This window comes from Saccoglossus kowalevskii, chromosome 11 (genome assembly GCF_978046115.1).
Source record: "Saccoglossus kowalevskii chromosome 11, keSacKowa6.1, whole genome shotgun sequence".
In the NCBI taxonomy this organism is placed as follows: Eukaryota; Metazoa; Hemichordata; class Enteropneusta; family Harrimaniidae; genus Saccoglossus; species Saccoglossus kowalevskii.
In genome coordinates, this window is record NC_140651.1 from 32,805,752 (window position 1) to 32,828,771 (window position 23,020).

At 36.6% G+C, this 23,020-nt stretch overlaps 1 protein-coding gene across 1 annotated transcript in view; it reads left to right on the forward strand.

The window, feature by feature from the left end:
* Positions 1 to 358: 358 nt before the first annotated feature.
* Positions 359 to 23,020, forward strand: part of LOC100372706 (uncharacterized) — a 37,927-nt gene continuing 15,265 nt past the window's right edge. Inside the window, exons 1-18 of the mRNA XM_085505348.1 lie at positions 359 to 429; positions 638 to 735; positions 1,174 to 1,278; positions 2,689 to 2,773; positions 3,548 to 3,696; positions 4,521 to 4,649; positions 7,402 to 7,707; positions 7,992 to 12,390; positions 12,611 to 13,529; positions 14,592 to 14,720; positions 15,491 to 15,831; positions 17,710 to 17,825; positions 17,958 to 18,076; positions 18,572 to 18,690; positions 19,562 to 19,703; positions 20,628 to 20,710; positions 21,205 to 21,366; positions 22,005 to 22,148. Of these exons, the coding sequence (XP_085361474.1) occupies positions 359 to 429; positions 638 to 735; positions 1,174 to 1,278; positions 2,689 to 2,773; positions 3,548 to 3,696; positions 4,521 to 4,649; positions 7,402 to 7,707; positions 7,992 to 12,390; positions 12,611 to 13,529; positions 14,592 to 14,720; positions 15,491 to 15,831; positions 17,710 to 17,825; positions 17,958 to 18,076; positions 18,572 to 18,690; positions 19,562 to 19,703; positions 20,628 to 20,710; positions 21,205 to 21,366; positions 22,005 to 22,148 (7,616 nt within the window). The remainder of the gene's footprint in view (positions 430 to 637; positions 736 to 1,173; positions 1,279 to 2,688; positions 2,774 to 3,547; positions 3,697 to 4,520; positions 4,650 to 7,401; positions 7,708 to 7,991; positions 12,391 to 12,610; positions 13,530 to 14,591; positions 14,721 to 15,490; positions 15,832 to 17,709; positions 17,826 to 17,957; positions 18,077 to 18,571; positions 18,691 to 19,561; positions 19,704 to 20,627; positions 20,711 to 21,204; positions 21,367 to 22,004; positions 22,149 to 23,020) is intronic.

The window sequence follows — 23,020 nt, forward strand, 5'->3', positions numbered from 1 at the left end:
ACTGATGTTGTAGGTACTCAAATATACAGGTTTATTTTGTGAAAGGTGACAGAAATTGACTTTTGCGTTCAAAAGATTAAACACAACAACCACAATCATTAACTTTGATGCCTACCATAATAATTGCTGTTACATTGTTCTGCACAACTTTACTCTTACTTACTTTCATGACAGATAAAAACAAATTGAAAAAAACAAAATCCTGAATGTTTGTTTTTAAAACTAATCTACTTTGGTGATGTGAGAGTTGAGTTTTATAGATTAGTTTTTTTCTTTTTTAGGGGAGACATCAAATCAAGTCTATAGTCAAGGTAGTCATAGTAACACTTCAGTCATGACTCCTACAACACAGACAACGATGAACTCCTCAGTCTGCAGTAACTTGTCTATTGTGAGTCATCAGTATTGGGATGCTGAAAATATTCCTCGGTAGGTGCAACATACTTTCGTTATATTACCTGCCGTACCTGCTCTGTTGGAGTATCTTTATTTATTTTTTTTAGAGTATCATCCATTTCTCATGTTGTCTTTTGTAGAAAGTTTTTTGTTTGTTTTTTTGGCAGGGGGGTTAATTGTGATGTAAACCATGCCTCTACCATTAGGTGAATCTACAACATTTCATTGTCATTCATTTCAGTTCTCAGTTGCTTGATGCTGACATTGTCAGTCAGAGTGTATGCGAAATGGAAGTAGATGCTGTAGCTGCCGATGTCACTAACAGATCAGAGATACTAAGTGAGTGAAAGCCAAGACATGGGCTTGGGGTCTTCCACCTGTACATACTGTAAAATACTTTATTTTAGCTGGAATTAATTTTCACTGAATAGACTTCTGAGGTGTTTTGAATGTGTTTTTTTCTCACTGATTTTTGACGAGTTGAATGTAAAATATAGTGAAAATGGCACCATATATTCACTGGATTTTATTTTTCACTAAATCGTTAATTAATTAATTCCAAGCAAAAATAACGTATTTACAGTACATTGTATACTCATGATAGACTTGCAGATCTTTGGTGTTTCTGCATTGCTGGGATAGCACATGTGCTCCTTGAGAATATCCACAACCATGACATCCTACACAAATTGATGAAATTATATGTACTGTTTGGTTGATGCCAGTATGATTATTTCCTATCATTATTCACCACCATTTGAATATTTTGTTTCCTAGGTAACATAGGGACCAATCCAGGACTTGCTTCAATCTGGGAAGATGAGAAACAGAGACGCCGTGAAAAGGGGGAATCATCTCAAATACCAACGCCGTTGTCACCAGGTGAGGTTATCTTTCTTTTAAAAGTTTTTGCAAACCACCATTACATCCATCTTTGGGTGGTGTACTGTAAACTGTTTAATTTTTGTTATGTAAAAACACTATGGCACTCTGTGCTGTAAGACACTGAATCTTCAATGCTACTTAAAATCACAATTTTCACAGATTAATTAAATTGCCGAATTTTGTCTTTCTCAAAATTAAAGTTGTATATCAGTGCATTGAAACTGTATTGTAACCAACCATATCAGTGCATTGAAACTGTATTGTAACCAACCATATCAGTGCATTGAAACTGTATTGTAACCAACCATATCAGTGCATTGAAACTGTATTGTAACCAACCATATCAGTGCATTGAAACTGTATTGTAACCAACCATATCAGTGCATTGAAACTGTATTGTAACCAACCATATCAGTGCATTGAAACTGTATTGTAACCAACTATATCTGGGTGCCTTGAAACTGTATTGTAACCAACTATATCAGTGCATTGCAACTGTATTGTAACCAACTATATCTGGGTGCCTTGAAACTGTATTGTAACAACCATATCAGTGCATTGAAACTGTACTGTAACCAACTATATCTGGGTGCCTTGAAACTGTATTGTAACCAACTATATCAGTGCATTGCAACTGGTCAAAGTATTGTGGCTTGGGATTGTTGTAGCATATAAGGTATATTACACATGTTAATGGTTTGCTAACAAAAACAAGTTTTGGATTCGCCCCAAAATTGTGTTAGCTGCAATTCAAAAATGGAATTGACTACTAGTAATTCACAGTGGAAGATTCCATTATCATAGCAGTGATTAATTACTGTAGTCTTAATTACAGGGTCAAAGGTTATGAAAAGAGACACTGCAAGACCTCCACCTAACTTGCAATATTAAATCAATAAACAAGATACAATGTAATACACTGTTATACAACACATGTAAACATTAGAAATCTGAACCATAAATGTAATATAAATTTAAAACGTTGATTGCAAAGAGCTGTCACTGATAGATACACTAACTATATTGTCAATGTAAACATTCTAGGCATTTTACCCAAAGTTACGATAGTATACAATTGTAATTTTTATTTCCATAATATTTTAACTATCTGAGAAATGTTTTTATTTATCTCACACCATGAGTTAAGTGTGTTTCCATACAAAAGGCATGACATTTAAAGGAATGTTACTTTGGTTGTTCACAATGAGTCATTGCGAACTACTCACAAGATTGTACCTGATTGGCTACCTAACCCTAACAGACAGACCAATCAGAGACCAGCTTGTTTGTTGACAGGTTATTTTGACATCAAATTATACCTTGTACATCTGATTTGACTCAACTGCACAATTAAACTTCTGATGATTCTATTTCTGACAATGTTTTGTTTGTCTTTACAACCACCAGACAGAGAAGACTTTCCATTGACAGAAACAGAAGAGATGTACCAAGAGAGACTGAGAGAAGTTATACAGGGATATGAAACATTACTGTGAGTAATATAACTTTTAACAAAATGTTGGGGAGATGGTTCCGGTTGTCAACAAGACTCAAATATATCAAGCAAGACTGGATGTTTATTGAATGAACAGATACTGCATTGAACTTGTGCTACTCTCTTCTGTCTGGAAATGACTTTTTACCATTTTTTGACTCCTGTGTGCAAACATACAATGGAAGTCTTTGCCATGAACATATCAAGAACAGCTCGCCGGATTTCAATTAAATTTGGTACATACATGTACATGCTGTAGAATAATGCATTGGCCTGATTATCTTTGAGTTAAAATATAGATGCTCTAAGGTAATATACAAATGTCATTTTGATTACCTAATTTTCATTAGCCAATTTCTGATCTTAAAAAATCAAATTTCAATTGAACTTTGTAGTAGAGGTGCTCTGGAATAAATCAGTCTACAAACCACAGATGTACAATCAATTTATTTCCTGCATGTATTATAAACTACAATACTGTGGATAACATTGTTTTCATGTTGTGAATCTCAAATAGCAGACCAATATTAGTCACCAATCTTCTTGTTTGAAAGGCTATTTTGAATCGTATTAAATATGCCTCCATACTCGGCACACAGGAATTCTTTCCAGACTTTCTTTGATTTTAATTGTAGCTCTCCATGATGTACATGGATTAGAATGGGTATGGCCTTCAGCACAACTGCATCTCTGTATACGTTCCATAATGTATGAAATAAAATTTGTGTCACCTTCTACGTTTTACTGATGCTTTCTGAATTTTTTTTTCAGTGAAAGTCAAATTGAAAATGAAGATAGTTTCAACCTATCACAGGACACTATTATATCTCATGGAGAGTCGCTTCCAGTGTCACCACTAGGGGGCGCTATGACTAGAACGCCATCATCAGTTGTTGAACTCCATTGCTCACAGTTTGAAGGTAAATACTATCAAGTCTGTCTCTTTATCTTGAATAGTGAACAGTGCTTAACATACTGTTTTTGAATACTCTAAAACATTTTAATTTCATGAAGGCTAAATGTTGTTTGCAAATTTCAGGAGTCTGTTAAAATCAGGAAATTTAAACTGTTTACCGCAACATTCAGTCTTTTACTGTATATTCTGTTTTGATCCTCTCACCAGTTTCTGTTGTATAAGACAATAGGGAAGTACTTGGACTAAAACATTCACTGTATTTCTTTACAAAATTTGTTTGTGGTATCATTTTCAATTACTGTAAAGGGATTAATTATTCACTGGGTTTTAATTTTGCTTATTTCGCTGACTGGAAAATGCGCTAAATTAAAACCTAGTGAATATGTAAAATTTAGCATAGAACATGTTATCTAAATGATAAAACCGTGAATTTAAAACCCACTGAATATGCCTGAAATGGTAAATCAGCAAAATTTAAACCTAGTGAAAATTACAGTATGTAAGCATCTTGTTTGATGCATCAATTTCTCCATCAAGGTTGGTATGTTGCACTTTGCCCAGGAGGATTATTTTAAATCATAGTTACAAATATTATTTCCTGAATCCTATGGGAAATTACGCCAAAATTCCTCTTGTTTTTTTTTTACTATAAAAAATATATATATATATCATTGATGTACTGCATATATATATACATGTAGTAGCGCATCTCCATTAGGAAGCGTACATAAACCCAAAATTGCATTTCTTGTCGCTGGAATATAAATTATGTCGACTAGAGATACATCTTTTACTAATAGAGAAAATGTTTTTATGTTTGTTACCCAGGCAAAGATATTCCCACAGATGATGGAGAAAGCGAAGATGAAGCCGTAATCGATGAGGATGCCGTGAACAGTATTCTTGAAACTAGTCAAAGTTTTAGAGATTCCCCAATCCCAGCATCACAAATACTAGGTGAGAAACTATTACACAATGTATTACAAAGTCAGTCAGTGCTACAGTGGTTTTATTTCTCACAACACTCTAGCAATGTTATGTACAAATTTCAAGTGCTAACCAAACAGTGTATTTTGCCACAGAAACAATATATCTCAGGGCTGAGTGACTAGCTTCACCTGATACAAGGGTCAACACAAGAACCACAGGACCTAAACCATTTCACCATCTGTTTCCTCTTTTCATCACAAATTCACAAAATAGTCCTGTTTATAGTCTGCATTTTCCTTCTAAAGTTTGTGGCAAAAATAGCCAATTGTTTTGAAAATTGACTCAAATTTTGACTATTGTTTCCAAAAGTAGGGTTCATTCTCAGAAATTGTAAAGAATATAAGAGAAAAGTGCAGACACATTTGGGCGAAAAAGTCAGTTGGTGAAAAGGTTGATGATTTTTGCTTGAAGCAACATCCAGTAGTGGCTTATTACATGTACCTCTACCACATTGGACCTCAGCTTACGATCTACTGAACAAAGATCAACCACAATAACCATTAATCATAATTATCACTAAGGGAACTGATCATTACCACCCAGCCGGTTTCCTGTGAGTTTGACTCGGTTTACCGTACCGGTCGTTGCTTTACCGTACCAGTCGTTGCTTTACCGTACCGGTCGTTGCTTTACCGTACCGGTCGTTGCTTTACCGTACCGACCGTTGCGTTACCGTACCGGCCGGACAATTACCGTACTGATAGGACCAATACCGACTATTTATCACCTTCGATTAATGAATGCATGGTAAACAAAGCCCCGGTAACTGATCGGCGCCCTGCCGGTAACCGTGAGTCATGCATGAATTAATTGGGCATTTTGCAAACAATAAGAATTTTTTTTTACCCACCCATTGAAAGTGAATAATTTGAAAAGGACATGACTTGTACAACAGAGTGTTACGTCCCAGTCGACTAGAGGACTCGATGGGTTAATTATTTGTTTATATTTGTCAGTAGCTCACACAGTGGAAAGAAAGTCGGACAACCGTCGAAATACAAATAAATAAATTAAATAAAAAAGTCTTTCTGAAATTTCATGGGTTTTTTTTCAATATATGTGTGTTATTCACATATTCATGATCGCCTGTAACGCTATAAAACGACAGTCCTACATCGTAGCTTACCCACGACGTTGAATAAAACGTCTCAACCTGTCGCATGAATTCGATGATACTTGCATAATGTGTCAGCGTGACTCGCTTGGCCGAGCTCACATGTATTTAAATTCGGGCTTGGGCGTTCGAAAATCTGTTTTGATACTTTGTTGACAATAACACGCGCAACGCGTGCACGTAGTCCAGATAAAATTCAAGTGCGTAAAACGGAATTTGACCTTGCTCTAGGTCAACATTTTTCTATTGCTTTTCGACCTCATTTTGTGAGTTTGCTTATGGAATTGTCCAAACATATTTACCCGATATTTACACACCCCCTCCAACAATCCCCAATGTAACTTTATTATAACAAAACAGAGTGTGCAAGTGTGCCGGTATATCTCTTTTTGGAACATGTGATTGGCCCTGAAAAGGGCTGTTTGGTTTGGGGCAGAATACGATTTAGACTGGAAAGGTCGGGACTTTTTTTTGTTTTACAAAAAAAATATAATTACAGCCAATACAAAGTCAGCTTGGACATTCAGTTGTGAGACATAACAAAATAAACGGTGCCAGCGATAGATTTTGCGAATGAAAGAACAAACTAAACGCAATCAAAGGCGCCGACCACTCGCGTTGGAAATAAACTAATAAAACGCGTTGCGACGAGAAATCTCGTCTGCATCTATCATTCACGCAAACGCACACACATGCTATTTTCGTATGTTGAATACGTTGGCAACGTCGTCAAATATTTAGCCCAATCACTGAATAAAAGAACATCCAAGCACACGTGCACTGGCGCCAGATAAAGTGAAAAAATGAAAACAAAATTACGTCTGCACTGTGCATTTTTAACAATAACCAAAACCATTAGGTTACATGCCAAAACTACCGACTCAGGATTCATCATACACAAATATAGCCACTTTCATGGAACTGTTATTTTTGTAACCCACTTTGTCGGCTCAGTTGATTTGGGAGCACTGATCCCAATTTAAAAAAAATAAAAATATCGTATAAAATAAAGACGCAGTTCCGTCTGTAGTCATATCCAACAGTTCACATGGACGTACTGGGAGCTCCAAGGTCTCAAAAAAATCATGTGTAGCATTATCACGCGCAACTTGAATGTAAATATTATGCAATAATAATGGTAAAGTTTAATCTCTGACAAATAAAAAGACGCAACAAATTGACCTGGTCGTGTATTTGACCTCGAAAGCTACTGCATAGCAAACATGAACAAAATGATTTATAAACTGACTATAACTACAAACTAAACAAATTCTACTCAAATTAATTCTAGTTTTGCTTTCTCAGGCGATCCTGTGCATAAAACTGAAATTTAAACAGGTCGGCATTTTACCGGTAAACCGGAAAATCAATGCATAAATTAACTTGTCAGAAGTGTGAATTGCCTCCTGCCAGTACGGTAACGGCCTTGCCGGTACGGCTAATGACCTTCGGGTACGGTAAAGCAGCGGCCGGTACGGTAAAGCAGCGGCCGGTACGGTAAAGCAGCGGCCGGTACGGTAAAGAAACGCATGCCGCAGGAGACTCACAGGAAACCGGCTTGGTGGTAATGATCAGTTCCCTAACTTATTATATTCTGTAATACAGCCGACACACAAGACAGGCAACTGGCCAAGATATTAGCACAACTTGCTGATGAGAGTGGCTTGGAAGATGACAGTATACTATCAGGGACAAGTCAAAGTCAGAAACTTGAAAGCAGCCAATCAACCCCTCAGAATTTACAACAGAAAGAAGAGAATGAAAGGGAGCTGGAAGAAAGTATATTGATGTCGCAGATATGGGATGACCCTGACGAGGATGAAGTGCTTTCTAAGCAACAGGAGGATAGTGTTGATGATGATGGTGATTATGTTATTCCACAAGTTGATGGTGGTGCAGATGATAAAACAGGTGAGCATTTCTAATGTGTCATCTCAACTCTGGTAACCCATAGTCATCTTTCACAGAATAAATCTGTGTGATATGACCTATTGCCAATGAGAAATTATGTAAATTTGAAAAACTATTATGGGTTAATTGTGGCTGGACATTTCTATTCAATGTTTGTATTGATTTAATGATTTCTATATCTATGGGTATCGTGTATTATAAATTACCCTAACACAACAAAAGTTGATACTACAGTAAAACTGTTCAACAAGTGTAGCTTATTTGTTTTTGCATTTCACCCTTAGAATCTGAAACATCTAATCCGAAGAAGATATGTGGATTAGAAAAGACCAACATGCGAACTGCAGAAGATGGAACAGAACAGTGTGATACAAATAAATGTGAGAACAAAGTTGTGATGGATAATAACTTAGATGGTTTCTCTGAAATAGACACAACAGCTCAGAAGACGTTTCTGAACTTGGACAATATTAACTTGGCTAATTTGCAGGAGGACTCTGTTGTGATAAGTCCAAGCAAGGTTAAATCTACTACCTCATGTCAGAAAAGCAAGAAACGTTACAGCCATTTGAGTGGGAATGTGACTCCTAGAAAAAAATCTGTGTCTAAAACTATATTAAGTACACCTCCTAAAGATGACACCTTATCACTGGAGTCGATGCTGACTAATGTTAGACGATCAGCTTCTAAGATTTCTATGACCATTCCATCTATTGATTTAGAACCCGTTGTGTTAGGTAGTAAACCACCAATGTGCAAGAACACTAAACAGCAGAGTCTACGAATGGAGCAAAAAAGAGCAAAACTGAGCAGGAGGCGGCAGCTTGTGTCTGATTTTCCATGTGAACGTATGCAATTACTTTGTCCTGAAGATAGTAATCTCCCAATTTCAGTAACTTTGCCAGTCACTCAAGAAAATTCCATTTTTTCCAATCAAAGTGTGCCTATAAACATTGGGGATGGAAATATACCATGTACTGATAAAGCATTGCCTGTGGTTGATCAGAATCAGCCAAAAAATGACGATGTCAGTATTGATGACATCCCTGTGAAAGTAGTTACCCGGAGAAGTAGCAGAAGATCTAAACAGTCATTAATGAGACGGCGACTGTCTTTATCCAGTGACAGTAGTATGAGTGAGAGTAATTGGAATCGTAGAAGTGATGAAGATTACAGAGAAGATGAAGAAGATGCTGAAGATGATGATTTTGTTATAGAAACAAAAACACTTAGGTCAAGAAAAAAGACCAAACCAAAGAAACAAGGCACTGATTGCACTAGTAGACCATATACGTTACGAACAAAAAGAACGCGAAGTTCAACCGAAGTAGATGTTTCTTTGAAATACCCCGCTGACAATATGAGTGTTACTTCCTGCAAGTCTGAGAAATCTGAAAAATCAGTCAGGTCTGAAAAGTCAACGAGGTCAGACAAGTCAGGTAAATCGGAAAAGTCTGAGTCCTCTGATGTTTGCACACCACCGCGAAAAAGGAAAAAAGGAGAGGCGATTCCCGGCATCCATTACATAATTGTTAATAAATTCAAAGGCTATAAAACAATGAGGGTTCTGGTAAACAGAGTAAAACCAATTTCCTCTGTTAAGGTCACCAAGAAGATGCTCCAGGAGATAAAAGAAGGTTTTGAGAAGGAGAAAATTAGGGTCAGACCATCATTGCCAAATAAAGAAGTTACCATTCATCAGATTAAAAAAAGAAGAACCAATTCACAAGGTTCTGGTCAGACCAAACAGGGTAAGGAGAAGGGTAAAGATATTGAGAGAAAAGAAACTGATGATACTGATGGTGGTGATGACGACGATGTGGGTCTTGAAAAAACTTCAATTCCAGAAGGAGATGAAGAAGGTGTTTTTCCAAGGAGACAGAAACCTATCTATGTTAGGCAGTACTCTGGAAAGTTCCCAGAGGCAAAGATGCAGGCTGATCTGGTGTTTTTTGATCGCTATGAATTTGATAAGAATAGTGATGGTTCACAAGGAGAAGAGGGTATCCAAGAAAAAGAGGGGAACTTGAGAAAAGAGAACTCTGATGCTGCAACAGAGAATGAGAACCAAAAGAGAACTAGGAAGCTTCGTACATGTACAAGAAGGAAATCATCAAAGTCTTCTGAGACAAAGCACAGGAGAAGGTCTTTACGTCCCAATGATAGTCATTTTGAACCAATGTTTGATGAAGAGCATGATGATAGTAATACAATATTAATGGACACAATGTGGACTTTGTCTTATTACTCTCCTCACAACTCTGACAGTGGGGAGATGTCACCACCAAGATGCTGGTCACCGGCTGCTAAGGATCGTATCAAGGGTTCTCGTGGGAGGGGCAAATCTAATCGAGGACGCTCTAAAAGTCCCAAGAGTCCCCGACGCAAAGGTTCCAGTCCCAGGAGTTGTGAAGACGAAGACACCAATGCATTATTGAGTGATCTACATGAAGTCTTATATAATGCAGAAGGTTTGGATGTGCGGGTTGACAAGGAGTCAATGATCAAAGAAATTGAAAACTTTGAAAAAATTCCTGAAGATGCCTTTGAAGAAACTATCTCGCATTCTATAGGGAAAATTGACTACATTGACTCAATCATTAGAGATTGTAGCAGTGCAAACTCTGTTGAAAGTAGTAGCTCTGTTGCAAAAAACAAAAAAGTCAAAGGCAAAGGTAAGGTGAAGAAGGGAAAAGGGAAAAGCAAAGGAAAATCAAGTGCTGGACAGGGTTGCCCAAAGATGTGCACAACTCCACCTGTAACAACTGCATCAGGAGGTAATACTGAGTACACACAAGCAAGTTCTGTTGGAGCTCCAATCCAAGTAAACCCTTTATCAGCTGTTGGACAAAGCACGAGTCAAATGCCTTCTCGATCTTCTGGGGTACAAAACCAACCACCTCCTCCTTACCAAGCACCAAGACCCCCTTTCAGTGGCTTCTCTGAAAATCAAAGCTATTCACAAAGAAATCAGTATCCACAGTCTACTTTCATGGGGCCAAATACCAGTACAAACACTTATCAAACATCATATCCGAATAATTACCAACAGCAACAAAGCAGTACATTTCCTCAACAGGGGTATTCCAGAGACAGACCTGGACCCCTTCGCATGCCTTCTCAGCAAAGTAACCAGGTTCAATACGACCTTATGTCACCACCATACATGGAGTCAGACCCAAACACTTCATACTCATCTCAAGGGAATTTTTCTGAGTTCAGGAATAATCAATATTCCCAGGATAGAATGCATCTGGCCCCAACAACTCCAACTCCGATGGTTGGACAACCATCTCCAAGTTACAATCAAGTGACAAGTGGAGTCAATAAATATGGATTGTCAAATCAGGATTCATTCAATAACTATAACTACATGGGGGGACAACAACAGCCGCAGCAAGGTTACATGCCTAACAACCCTAATTATCACAGGTCCAGGTCATACAGCCATGAGGAAATGAAGAATACCTCTGTTCCTGGAAATGGCTACACCCAGTCGTCTCTGACTCAGTATGGATCACTAAGTGCCAGTCGTACAGCCTCCAGGAGCATGTCTGAACCTTACAATCAAACTAACATGACTCAGTATGGCAACTCCTATCCGACATCTGCCCAGGGAGATCCACACCACGTTTCACCAGTGCCTGCAGATTTCTACAAGGGTTCTGATTCTCAGCAACATAGTGGCCAGATAACTGATGATGACCATATGAGGTCTAAGGAAATGGGCAGTGAAAAAAAAAAGCTGAATGCCACTGATGTGGGAAGTCAGTTTTCTAAAGCCAGTGTTCAGAGCAATATTAGTGGAGAAAGTGGGAAAAGGTGTATTTCGGGGATATGTGACAAGGACATGTGGGATGAACATGATTGTAGTTTGACTCCTGCTCAGAGGAATCAGGACAACCGTAGTCCTTCATTGAGTGTAACAGATTCTCAAAAAAGTGAAAATAGTATTTCATGTATTACTGCCAAAATGAAAGACAGTAAATCATCAGAAAATAAAGGTTTACAAAAAAAACTTGTTTCTATCAAGGACTGGTGCATCAAAATGGACAGTCCATCAGGACTGAATAAAAGTACTGATTCTTCAACCGGCAGTTTAAAATCATTGGAGGACATGGATGTTGATCAGAGATGTGAAGAGAAGCTGTCGTTAATACTTCACACTGACAGTGAAATATCAGAAGATAGTCCTGAGATGATGAGGAGTAGAAATAAATCTGAAAATGTGATGGAGATCGAAAAAGCTCCATCATTAGTTTTGGACAAAAATCCCATGACTAATGGTGAATTGCAGACTCAACTTCCAGGAACTTTACCTTTTAACGTGACCAGTGTACAGGAGCCAACTTCTCCAACACAACCAGATCAGGACTATGATTCCATGAGTTTACAACCTGGCCAGAAATCAAATTCTTCTGTGTCATCATCAAAAATAAATAAATTTGTTTCAGTAAACTCTTCACAGAGGGGTGGTGATTTGGACGTGGGTGGGGCACCCCCATCACAACTGAGTTCATCCCAGCTTTTATCTTGTCAAAACTCTATGAAAATTTGGACTCCTGCTGATAATCCACCAACGACTGATCATGTTAAAAAGAGTCTACAGGAATATGATCTTCCAACAGTTCGGCACAAGAAAGCCTACTTCAGTGATCCAAGAGATTTGCCTGAGAAGTCTAGGTATGATAAGTAGAGAACTCTTGTATGAAGATTACACAATTATGAAGAATATGACATGAAACATTTGTATATAATTAATTACTGTATTAACATTGAATTTAGATGAATAATTGTTTTATAATTGTGAATGCAATTGGAAAGAAGCACAGAAAAGCACCTTGCAGATTTCTTGAAAGACATCTTGGACTTGTGAATATATAAAAATTTGTTTTGTTTGTAGCGAAGTTGGTGGAAGACAGACTAAGTTGCACTCTGTTCTTCCCATGGAGCTACCAGAGTTTGAGAGTAAATTGTCCCATAAAGGTCTTGGGAATTGGAAGACTGTTATTGCTACCACAGAAGCCATGATACATGGAACACAGTATGTTAGTGCCAGTGATAACATTATTGAAGAGATAGAAAAAAATCCACATTTGAAAGCAGCTTACATGGGGAATCAGATTGCAGTATTAACACCTGCTAAAGCACCACCGCCCAAGGTGAAGGTTCAGGCGTGGCTTCAGGAGAAGATTACCAACAAGTTGAAGCTGAATCAAAAGTCTCAAAAGGATAATCAAGAGGATAAAATTGAACTTGTATATGAGGAGAATAATGATGAAAATGTTGAGGATAATAAAATATTAGATAAAACACCATGTGAGGTGGATCAGAGTAGTAAATTGTGTCAGAGTTTTGAATCAGAATCTGACTCTGAAGAGGAAGATACTTCTGTTGATGTTATAAGTCCTTCACCAGAAGCAAAAAAACGTAGGTCTTCCCTTTTTCTGTTTTCACGCTACCAACAAAGTTTGCAGGATCCAAATAGTAATGCAACACCAGTGAAAAGTGCATTCCATGACGTTACAGCGAGAAAGAGGAAAAGTGAACAATCTCCAATAACTGTATCACAGGAACATGCATCTACACCCACTGGGTTATCAAGGGCAATACTGGGAGATGCTTCTTCATTTTCTGGTCCACAGCATAGCACACCAACCAGACTATCACGACCAATGCAGCTGACTTTACCAAGTTGCACACCCATACATTCACTGCGTGAAGGTGAAAGTGAAGGACAACCATTGAAGGCTAAACTTTGGGAAAAAAAGTCTAGTGGAACAAAGAATTTACGGAGAGCATTATTATCCAGTCAGTTAAAGGTAAGGATTATTATTTTGAGGGTAATGATTCAGATTAGATAGAATATGAGGTTATTGGAGGATACCTCAAAGACAGTACAGCAAGAATATTGACTGATGCACAACAGAAGTCGATGCGATGGCGTACTGTCCTTCCAAAGAAACATGGGGAATGCAGAAATCCAAAATGTTTAGAACAGAATCAGCAAACTTCTTTGTGTGGAATCTGGTCAAACCCTGGTGGCTGCCGTGTTTGTTGTGATTATTAGAGGACTCTTACGGATGAAAATACCCTGTAAAATACCACAAAATTCTGACACACTGTAACTTGTGGTGTTATGGTGACAGATGTATAATAATACTATTTACTATTACAGTAGAATCGTGTGTATCCTGAGGTATTAAATTTGGCATTCCTTCACAGTTTCATATCTGACTAATCTAAAGTGTAAAACATCACATTTCAAGAATGAATTTAGACTTTATTGTGCAGACCATGTATGTTTACTCACAACAATGGAACTCAAATAGAAGATTACATTGCGTTCAGCTGAACTGTTTTATCACAAAGAAATTTATTTTTTGAGGCAAAGTTGCAATTCAAAAACATTTGATTTCGCTTTGAAAAATACCCATAATTCTTTATTTGCAAAATAGTATATTAAGCAATGCAAAATGTTTTTTAATTTTTACAATTTTCGCTTGTTTGCGAAAATAACCAAATTAAAATTTTGTGAATTGTTTTTTTTACTACATGTATAACTTTTTTAGGAGGGGTTGAATCAGAGTAAATTGTAAATTTTTTCACCTGAAAATGTAAGATATGTCAACCCCAAATTTTGGTTTTCAGGAATACTCTAAACTAACAAAGCTTTCATGATTGACTACATGTTAATTCAGCCATTTTGAGTATACATTCTGACATATGAAATTCAAGTAGCCCTAATGAAAGTAAATACTTGAGAATTGACTATTATTTTTTTTTATTCTGTTTTGACTTAATGAACCCAAATTCATGAGGTAACATTTTCACACATATACTGTAAGCATAAAAATATGACATTACTTTTTTCTTGTTCCCAGCATCAGCTTGTGACCCCAGTGAATCGCCAACTGTCAGACGTCTCTCAGATTGATGGAGCCACTCCTAATAACACATGTGGTTTTAAAGTTAGTATGCAGAATTTACAGGATGCCAAATCAGTGCAAGAGGTTTGTCAATAATACGGTATACTGTAAACCTAGTTATTTTCACTGCCATTTAAATAATTATATTTTGAGCTTATTCAGAGTTTTAATTTCATGATTTTTCAGGAAAACAATGAATTCTATTTACATGTTCATATTCATTTAGTGGATTTTACTTATCAGCGAATTCAACAAGATTAAAAACCCAGTGAATAATTAATGCAGTATGTGCTACAGTCACTGTCATATTTTTAAAAAAAAACATTATCAGCTCAGTTACAAAGTAATTTGCTATGCACTTTTCAAGATCGTTACATCGTAGAACTATTTAGTTAAAATCATTTTTACAAAGGTGTGGTGTTCGACTAAATGCATGCATTTACAAGCGTTATGACACACAACAGACACATCAGCAACTGTATCCTGACATCTCAGACTGTGGCAGTACAAACATTTTGTTTGGATAACATTGCCATTATCATATAGAAATTTATACGATTGAAGAGAATAAATTGAAAGGCTGTTGCACCTTAATCTTCTGTCTTTATTTAACAACGTCTCTTGTTCTAATCATATGTAACGTTCTCCAGGCGCATATAGCAAACCAGTCGGTAGCTTAGCTAGCATTGCTACTCTTTTGGTGCTTGGAATAGTAATGACAGTGAACCTTGAAATTCTTGTGTGTTTGCTGCTTTTCATCAGAAAATCTAGATATTGCATTTCTAAGTTAGTAAAAACAGAAAGTACCGGTAATGTCGCAAGTATAATTTATTTTGTCATTTCTGTCATTACAGGTTCAGCACCTCACTACTATGATCATGGAATTACAGATCAGAACTCGAAGAGATTTCCATCCAGATCCGGAGATGGATCCCATTCAGGCCATCTTTTACCAAATCCACTCAGATTTCCCTGCAGCATCTGGAATGAAAGCTGATATCACTGGTGTCATTGTAGTAGATCCCAGCTTAGCCAATCAAAAAGCAGCTGACAGCGACCCTAGCCCATCCATAGTAACTCCATGTTGCCAAGGCCAAAGGTCATTGTTAAATAGGTCAGGGGTGAATGATCTTGAGGTTGACTATGTGACAGCCGAGAAAACCATATTTATTGAACTTCTGAAACTTGTCAGAAAGTAAGTAAATAAAACTCAAGTCATTTTGATTTCTGTGAATGTCACCTTGACTAATGCAAGTTGTAAACCATTAAATTTTTACTTGGAATACCAAATTACTAATATTGTATGGTTTGCCAATTTGCTGGCAATATTGCTGATTTGGTGTTCTATCCATTATTATGGCAGTGAAGTGGCTCTATTGTCAGAACTGCATGTACATAGGAATGTCTCACATAAATATTGCCAGGAGCTAGAAAACAATGCATTTTTGGACTACGAGTGCCACCATTTTGTTCGTTTCACAAATTAACAGACAGCTCATACATCTTCAGCATCTTCAGAATGTTGTTTAATGATAAGGCAATCATTTTCAGGCAGACAACAGATTGAAAATAGTTTAACTTTGAATAATGTTTCATTTTGATCAGTGCTGACACACACCTGCATGGTGCCATCTTGAATTTGGCTTAACTTGCACATGAACTAATGTGTTTTGACTTTCTATTGTAAGGCCAGTTCTACTCACTTGCCTGCTTTGACATGCTCAATTCTAACTACTGTCACTTCAAGGCCGTTCATGACATAATTCCAAAAACATCTTGATTTTGTGTCTTGAGTGTAAAATTTACTGATTCAAAGTTTTTTTTAACTTCGTGACTTGCAAATTTTATTTAAAAAAATGAGTCTTTTAGAATTATTTTATTGGCAGTCGTAGCAACATAGTGTTTGATATGGGTTCTGTGCAACACATACAAAACATAAAACACTTTATGTAAAACACTTTATTTTCGCTTGGATTTTATTTTCACTATTTTCCGCTGAAGAGACAATTTAATGAAAATAAAATCTAGCGAATATACAAATGTACATTTTTTCCTATATTTAGTCCCCATTCGGACGCAATCCGAAAACGGGGGCTTATGTTTTGACCTCAGTGCATCAGTGCTTCTGTGTGTGCGTCCGGACGTGTATCTTAGAAATGCCTGGACCAATCACAATCAAACTTTACACATACATCATGCATTACATTATACATATGCACATCAATTTGTTTCACAATCTGACTCAAGATGGCTGAATGGCGGCCATTTTTGTGCTAAAAATCTTCAAAATCAAGCATTTCTTGGCTGTTTACAGATGGATTTTGTTCAAACTTGGTATATACATTAAACATTATAGGACCTTGATGCACATCATTTTGTTTTACGATCTGATTCAAGATGGCCGAATGGTGGCCATTTTTGTGCCAAAAAATCCTAAAAATCAAGCATTTCTCGGCTGTTTACAGATGGATTTCGTTCAAACTTGGTACATACATTAGACATGAGTTTCTGATGCACGTCATTTTATTTTTCAGATTGGATTCAAAATGGCTGACTGGCGGCCATTTTGTTTTAATGATTGGGCTTCTACGCCATATCTCTTAAATGCTTTTACTGATTATATTCAAATTTTATATATTCATATACATCATGTTATATATATACATGTGTTCAAAATGGCTGATTTTGAATGCTAGTCCAGAGCAATATCTCTCAATATGGACAAGTACTTGTTTGTCGATCAGACACAAATGTCAATCATTTTAATGTTAAAAATCATATTCCTGACATGGTTATATTCCAGCTATATTATTATAAACAAAACTATATATCTTGAATTTGATGACGAACGGGGACTGTGCCATGCATGGCTTGTTTACATTCAATTCATCAAGAATCAGTGAAAATAAACTCTATACAAATCATCCAAAAAGTCTTTTCAGCAAATATTAATTCCAGCTAAAATAAAGTATTTTACAGTACATTGTTTTTATGAATTCATATAAAATATGCTGTATATATTATATTTTCAAAATTGTAATTTATCTTTAAAAATTTATCTTTTTATTCAAAGATGGGATCCAGACATACTAGTTGGTTATGAAATCCAGATGTTGTCATGGGGATTCCTTTTAAAAAGAGCAGCCATTTTCGATAATGATTTCTGTCCAAAGCTATCAAGAATTCCAGGTTGGTGAAAGCTTTGTAAACCACACAAACAAAATTATACACGTCTTTTAGTATTATGGAATGGAATGAAATAGAAAGGAGCTATTTGAACAAATTCTGTTTTGATGTCTCAATAATTGTGTTTTTCTGTAGACTGCAAGAGAGACAGTCACTTTTCATCAGGTCGTGATGAATACAGAGCCAATCATTTGTCAGAAATTCATATCGCTGGGAGAATAGTTATTAATTTATGGCGTCTGATGCGCCATGAGGTGAGTTTTGTAAGATTTCACGATAGCTTCAACTTCAGCAATATTTTTTTTATAATATATAAATTTTACTCTATGCATTCTTTCCTTATTTGCAAAATATGTGTCAGAATTCACATCACATGCAATGTATTTTGTAATTTAAATTAAATCATGCAGATCACATAGAAACTGGGTGGCATGGTTCTCGCAATGTGTTTTTTTTGTCGGCTTTACAAGTCTTATCAGCAAATGATGTAAAATATCAAGATGAGTTGACAGCTTTCTTATACATTGATTGTGATGTGGGATGGATGGTTTTCTAGAAATGTGTATTTGTGATCAGCTTGCGACTTTAAAGTGCTACAGTCATGATTGATGTGGGACGGACAAATATTGATGTATACATCGCATGTAAACATTTGCCATGGTACTACACCATTAACTTGATAAACAACTAAAATGCTAATATAGTTTATACATATTTACTGATTATTATCCACAAATTTTCTTCCCCAGGTTACTTTAAATATTTACAATTATGAAAATGTTGCATTTCACGTCCTCCATCAGCGTCATCCACGATATTCATTCCGTACATTGTCTGACTGGTTTGATCATAAAACCGATCTTTACAGGTATGTTCTCTTACTGTTTCTTAATCCCCTCTTTTTACTCTCATCCGTCCCTTTACTCTCATCCGTCCCTTTACTCGCATCCGTCCCTTTACTCGCATCCGTCCCTTTACTCGCATCCGTCCCTTTACTCGCATCCGTCCCTTTACTCGTATCCGTCCCTTTACTCGCATCCGTCCCTTTACTCGTATCCGTCCCTTTACTCGCATCCGTCCCTTTACTCGCATCCGTTCCTTTACTCGCATCTGTCCCTTTACTCGCATCCGTCCCTTTACTCGCATCCGTCCCTTTACTCGCATCCGTCCCTTTACTCGCATCCGTCCCTTTACTCGCATCCGTCCCTTTACTCGCATCCGTCCCTTTACTCGCATCCGTCCCTTTACTCGCATCCGTCCCTTTACTCGCATCCGTCCCTTTACTCGCATCTGTCCCTTTACTCGCATCCGTCCCTTTACTCGCATCCGTCCCTTTACTCGCATCCGTCCCTTTACTCGCATCCGTCCCTTTACTCGCATCCGTCCCTTTACTCGCATCCGTCCCTTTACTCGCATCCGTCCCTTTACTCGCATCCGTCCCTTTACTCCCATCCGTCCCTTTACTCCCATCCGTCCCTTTACTCCCATCCCTCACTGTTTTTGCATCCTCCACCAATCTCACAACTCTTGCTGATATCAAACTATTAAAAATATCATATACACATTCAAAATTAACACTCATTATAAATAATATTTATATTGGAGGAATGAATGACACAACTAACAAAATAAAGATGGCTACCATCATAGAAATATAAATTTCCTTACTGTTCAACACATTTTTCTACTATCAGTATTAAAATGGAAAATAAATAATTAAATGAATGTTTATTATACAGATGGAGAACAGTTGAATACTACACATTACGGGTCAGAGGTCAACTTCAGATATTAAGTCAGCTGGATTTGATTGGTAGAACCAGTGAGTTAGCGAGGTTGTTTGGGATTGAATTCTATCATGTCTTGTCAAGAGGATCTCAAGTAAGTGTCAAAGGTCATTCATATATAGGTCAAAAGTTAGATTTTCATTTTAAATTATATCGCATTTTACTGCAATTGTTAATAATCTTATTTATTTGAAAATGGTTGTGGAATTATTGCTGTAAGTATTAAAATCTTGCATAAAAATAATTTCATAAAATGATAAAATTGTACAATATCTGTACATACATGTTGGAAAAATACTGTAACATGTGAAATGTTGGTTGCTATGAATTTTAACAATTTGAATTTTAGTTTGGACTACATTTTGCAAGATTATTTCATTTTACTTTTAATTACATTCTTATAAATCTGTCTCTTGTGTACTTGAAGGGCGTTGTGCCATGTTCTGTTTTATATGGGACTCAGCGATGCACACAATATGTGTAATATGTTTACATTAAATTTGAACATGTGCTGTGTGACAATCATCTTCTTTATAGTACATATTCATGGTGTTGATATGCATGTATACTGTAAAACATGTTGAAAAAGCGACATGCAATTTTGGCGAATTGTGGTAAAATGACGTAATAGCAAAATGTTGATTTAGCGAATCTCTTGTCATTGTTGATTTCTTGTTTTCACAATACTTGTTTGTCACATGTCAAAACAAATGAGCAGTTATCACCTCCATAAAAACAAAGAAAAACTTTCAAGTGTAATTAGGAAGCGCCCCAGATTTTTATGTTCCGGATTACTGTATACAAATCCCCAAGTCTTGGCCATTTTTAATTTATAATAAAGTCATTAGCGACATCTTGAATTAGCAATTCAGTTCTTTTGCTAACAAGACATTCTCACGAAAAGACATGTTTTACAGTATTTGACATATGCACAATTCCATGTGATGCAATTTCAATGTTCATCACATGTTATACATACCTAGCTACCGGTATATTTTGTCTTTCTTTTTGTTGACAGTATCGTGTTGAATCAATGATGTTACGAATTGCTAAACCAATGAATTACATAGCTGCATCTCCCAGTGTACAACAGAGGGCAAGGTAAGAATCTTGTTGTATGATGTCATTTGATTTATATGCATATGAATTGACAGCTCAACATTCCACAAATGACCCTGTCATTGCTCAAACTAGTCTGAATACATCCTGTCCACCAGAGATGAGATACAACATTTACCTCATGGTTTATATTTTTGTCTCAGGTTTTATATTGTTGTGAGACAAAAATGTAGGAAATACAAATTAATATAGTATAAAAATTCAAGGAAACAACTTAGTCATTAAATACATCATGAATTGTAAAATGCCAATCTGCACAATAAGGACATAAAACATAAACTTGTTCACTGCCATTGTGAAATTGTTTTAATTGTCAGCCGTGTGCATGGTATCATCAACATTTAAACCTGATTTTGAATCTATTTGAATTTGGCATGAAATTTACACATACAAATTGTATCCTTAACAGTCGGAGGTTTCAAAAGTAGAATAGTGAACACATTAAAGTCAAATCATTCTGTGTTTTCTACATTCAGGAGTAAAGCACCAGAGTGTATACCATTGAACATGGAGCCAGAATCCAGTTTCTATTGTGATCCAGTTTTGGTGTTAGATTTCCAGTCTCTTTATCCCACTATGATGATTGCATATAATTATTGTTTTTCAACGTGTCTAGGAAGAGTCAAGTACATAGAAGAGTAAGTTTCTTTCTTAGTTGTTATGGCAACAAGTTTTCCCCTAAATTTTTTATTATATCTGGATACATATGCTTAGAAAATGAGTTTGTATGATTTGTACAGAAATCTGCCTAAGCCACATACTAGAGGTTGAGGTTTCCATGTTAAGTTTCAAATTGATTTTGCTGTTAATTGATTTGTACATAGTTATGTATTCATTGAAGTTCTCATGTTGTATTGTAAGCCTTATTCTTTGTTATGAGAGTACCCGATGGTTGTTGCAGCTTACATCTGTGTGCATCAATGCTGCTGTTGTTTGCATGTAAAGTTCTCTCTTTTCACCTCAAATTCACAAGTAATCTAGTTTATAGTCTGCATTTTCCTTCAATAGATTGGGACAAAAATTGCCAATAATATTGAAGAATATAAACAAAAAAAGTGGGTCTGTGTGGTTGTTGGGTCTGTGCGAATTCAAATTTAAGGTTAATAAATAATGTAGTTTAACCAAAATGTATGTTATGTATAGTATGGGACTCCCTGGCTATGTTTGTTTGATTTTCATGCGATTATGCCTTTTCCAATTACAAACAGGGACTATATCATTGACGATGACCTGTTTGTTTTCGTTGCTTATGTTCTTTATTATTTATTCTCATCAGAGGTGGAGAAATTCCATTGGGATGCTTGTCTTTGAATAGTTCACCTGGGTTGATACGAAAACTGCAAAAGAAAGATGGCATACATGTGTCACCCAATGGTGTGGCTTTTATCAAACGGAATGTCAGGAAAGGTGTACTCCCTAGGTGAGTGAAAAAAGTAATCAAACAATTCATTGGTGTGTTACTCATTTAGCTTGTAGGAATGTATTACATAATATGTGTATTGTATTTGTTCTATTAGAAGCATATGTGAACTAAAAAATTCATTTATTGTATAATAGATCCTTAAAAAATGTTGACCATGGACACACATATAGCAGAATTATTGCACTAATATTGCAGGAATATCATTTGTTTATTCGGACTGAGGACACATGGGGTTGTCTGTCTGTCTCTAATTCCCAATTCTCGAGTTCCCGGTTTTTGCTAGAAAGCCACTAGAGGGCTATCAAAGTACCCGGATGACAACTACTGTCACGGCTCTGAGTGGGGTCAAAATAACCACAGCTTTGGCGTTTATTTTCTGATGAAAGCAAAGTCAATTTCTTCGCTTACTTTAGAGGACGTAGTAATCACAATGGTAAATTGGTATTGCAACGCTCCTGGCTGTTCTTCCAGTGCCATAAAAAAAAACATGCCAGTAATCAACCATATGAAAAAACTAACATGTTGGCCAGCTCAAACTCTTGCAAATCTCAGGTAAACAAGACACACCTACTGTATTTGGATTGCACCAAGAGAAATCACTGGAAAAACACCAAGATTAGAACATCCATTAACACACAGAATAAACCCACAGGTACACAGCCGCTAAGTAGTAAACAAAAGACCACATGTTGGTCTCACCTCTGACCCAGGTGATTACGCCCTCAAACAGGGAGCACCTGAGAAAAATAATATTTAAAAAATTTCATTGGTTCTTGCTGGGCATTTAAATTGAGAGCTACGAGCCAGCCATTGGTTAATTAGTGGCATGAGACCTCATACACGCTATTAGCATTCTATGACCTCAATTG